This window comes from Aplysia californica, unplaced genomic scaffold (assembly GCF_000002075.1).
Source record: "Aplysia californica isolate F4 #8 unplaced genomic scaffold, AplCal3.0 scaffold00382, whole genome shotgun sequence".
Lineage (NCBI taxonomy): Eukaryota > Metazoa > Mollusca > Gastropoda > Aplysiida > Aplysiidae > Aplysia > Aplysia californica.
The window spans coordinates 616,828-619,671 of record NW_004797652.1 but is presented as its reverse complement, the minus strand read 5'-3'; the positions used below and the strand labels follow the sequence as shown (position 1 = coordinate 619,671).

General features: G+C 41.9%; 1 protein-coding gene across 1 annotated transcript in view; it reads left to right on the top strand.

Moving 5' to 3' along the window:
* Window positions 1-1,030: 1,030 nt before the first annotated feature.
* LOC101852036 overlaps window positions 1,031-2,844 on the top strand; it is a gene marked incomplete at its 5' end in the record, with an annotated part of 17,251 nt that continues 15,437 nt past the window's right edge. The window contains 2 exon segments of the mRNA XM_013085517.2: window positions 1,031-1,182; window positions 2,496-2,616. Coding sequence (XP_012940971.2) covers window positions 1,031-1,182; window positions 2,496-2,616 — 273 coding nt within the window.

Sequence of the window (2,844 nt, the reverse complement as noted above, 5' to 3'; positions counted from 1 at the left end):
TAGGCACGTATTACCTTGTTGTGGGTGGTTAGAGGGCGTCGCTGGTATGTCCTGCTTCTTTACTTTCCCTCTGTTCTTTCTGTATGTCTGTGTTACTTTTCCCCAGCATGCTCTCTCTCTCTCTCTCTCTCTCTCTCTCTCTCTCTCTCTCTCTCTCTCTCTCTCTCTCTCTCTGTGTCTCTCTCTGTCTCTCTCTGTCTCTCTCTGTCTCTGTCTCTGTCTCTCTCTCTCTGTCTCTCTCTGTCTCTGTCTCTGTCTCTGTCTCTCTCTCTCTCTCTCTCTCTCTCTCTCTCTCTCTCTCTCTCTCTCTCTCTCTGTCTCTCTCTGTCTCTGTCTGTCTCTGTCTCTGTCTCTGTCTCTCTCTCTCTGTCTCTGTCTCTCTCTCTCTCTCTCTCTCTCTCTCTCTCTCTCTCTCTCTCTCTCTCTCTCTCTCTCTCTCTTTCTCTTTCCCTTTTTAACTCCCAGTGGAGCATAGGCCATCAACAACATTTCTCCAGCGAAGCCTGTCCTGTGCATCCTTTTCTACCTGTTTCCATGATGCCACCGCCTTTTCCATTTCGGCTTGTACCGCTCGCCTCTATGTCATCTTTGGTCTTCCTTTCTGACGTTTCCCCGTTCAAGCCTTCCCAGCATTACATCAGCATTATCGTATCGATACTTCTCTTTGCTCCAACAAACAAGTAGGACCTTATCGTATCAATACTTCTCTTTGCTCCAACAAACAAGTAGGACCTTATCGTATCGATACTTCTCTTTGCTCCAACAAACAAGTAGGACCTTATCGTAACGCTAGTGCGGTTGAAATGTCTCACTAAAGCCAAACTAAACTTTATCTCTAAAACGTGGGTGGTTGGCGGGTGCTCTGGTGTGGTTTGCTTCTTCTTTCCTATCAAACATCTATCGTCCTTATCTCCCTTTTTTCTTTTTAATGTTTGTTACTCTCTTGTAACACCTCTAATCTTCTGGCGCTCATATGAACGTATGCGCCGTCAGACCTCTACTACAACGAAAAACTGTATCTCTAAAACAGTGGTTTCCGAACCGGAAGGGCCTGGCCAACGGCGTTGTGGTGGCCGGGTTTGGGGGCGGAGCCTTCATCTTCAACCAGGTACAGACGGCCTTCATCAACCCGGACAACCTGAAGCTGGGACGGGGGTCACCAGGGGAGACTGATGAAGAGGGGTGAGTTACTCGTAATATTAGGAATAATAATAGTAATAATAATTGTTATACTAATTGTTATTATTATAGTATTATTATGATTATAATAATAATGATAAATAAAAATAACAATGATAAAAATAATAATAATGATAATACATGTAGTGATAATAATAATAATAATAGTGATAATGATAGTGATAATAATAATAATGATAATAATAATAATAATAGTAATAGTAATAATATTTATAATAATAAAATGATGATAATAATAAATAATAAAAACAATAAAAATGATGGGAATAATAATTTAATAATAGCAGCAATAACAATTATGAAAATAATGTAAGGCTCTTTTCGTCTATGCAGACGGTCAATTTAGCTTAAGATGGTCTCAAGGCTGTCTTAATGCAGCTTCTTTCATGGCTAATTCTTCCTATGTTTGAAGCGCAGATTCTGTCTCAGAGCTTGCATGTCAGTGACGTAGATCGAAGCTCTGTATTTCCGCTGTTTTCCTTTCGTCGTTGGCGCTTCTCAGCCTGGTTGTTTCTGAGGCTGCTCTCTAGCATTGTAGTTCTTTCCTTTATCATTTTCCTCCATGTTTTCCTGTCTTCAGCTATTTCTTCCCAGATGCTAATATCTACTCCAAGCTTAGATAAGCTGTTTTTGCTGGTGTCTTTGTACCTCAATTTTGGTCTTCCTCTTGGTCTTTTTCCCTGGGCAAGTTCTCCAAAGAGAAGTTGCTTCGGAATCCGGTTGTCGTCCGTTCTCTTGACATGGCCCAGCCACCACAATCTTTTTAAACACAGGATAGTTGTCATGCCCTGGAGGTTTGCCCGTGCCAACACTTCAACATTTGTAACCTTGTCACGCCACGAAATGCCTAAGATCTTGCGGCAGCATCTGAGGTGGAAAATGTCGGGCGCGTTTCTTGCCTGCTGTACAAGGTCCATGTTTCAGATCCATAAAGGAGTGTGCTGAGGACACATGCTTCGTAAATCTTGATCTTTGTTTCAATGGTTAATCTTTTGTGTTCCCATGCTCGTTTTGTCAGCCTTCCAAAAGTTGTTGCTGCTTTCCCTATCCTGGTGTTGATCTCATAATCAAGTGATGTAGTAGAGCTGATGGTAGACCCCAGGTAACAGAACTTGTCCACTGTCCCAAGTTCCTTGTCGTTCAGCCATATATGGCTCTGCTCTGTGCCTTCTTGGGTAAGGATGAAAATAATAAGCATAAAATAAATGATGATATTGTCATCATCATTATTATTATTATTATTATTATTATTATTATTATTATTATTATTATTATTATCATTATTCTTCTCCCAGGTACTTCCACGACCCCGAGATGTTGCAGAGAGTCCCACACGTGTTTTTACTGCTCGGGGGCTGCTACGCGGGGATGCAACTCTTTGGCAGTCTGCTGTTGTGTCATCCTTCTGAGGAATACGTAAGTTTTTGGGTTTTTTTGTCTGTGTGTGTGTGTGTGTGTCTGTGTGTGTGTGTCTGTGTGTGTGTGTGTCTGTGTGTGTGTGTGTGTGTGTGTGTGTGTGTGTGTGTGTGTGTTTGTATATAGGGGGATGGGTGTGTGTAGGGGTTTGTCTGTGTGTGTGTGTGTGTGTGTGTATGTTTGTGTGTGTGTGTGTGTTTATGTGTGTGTGTGTGTGTGTGTGTGTGT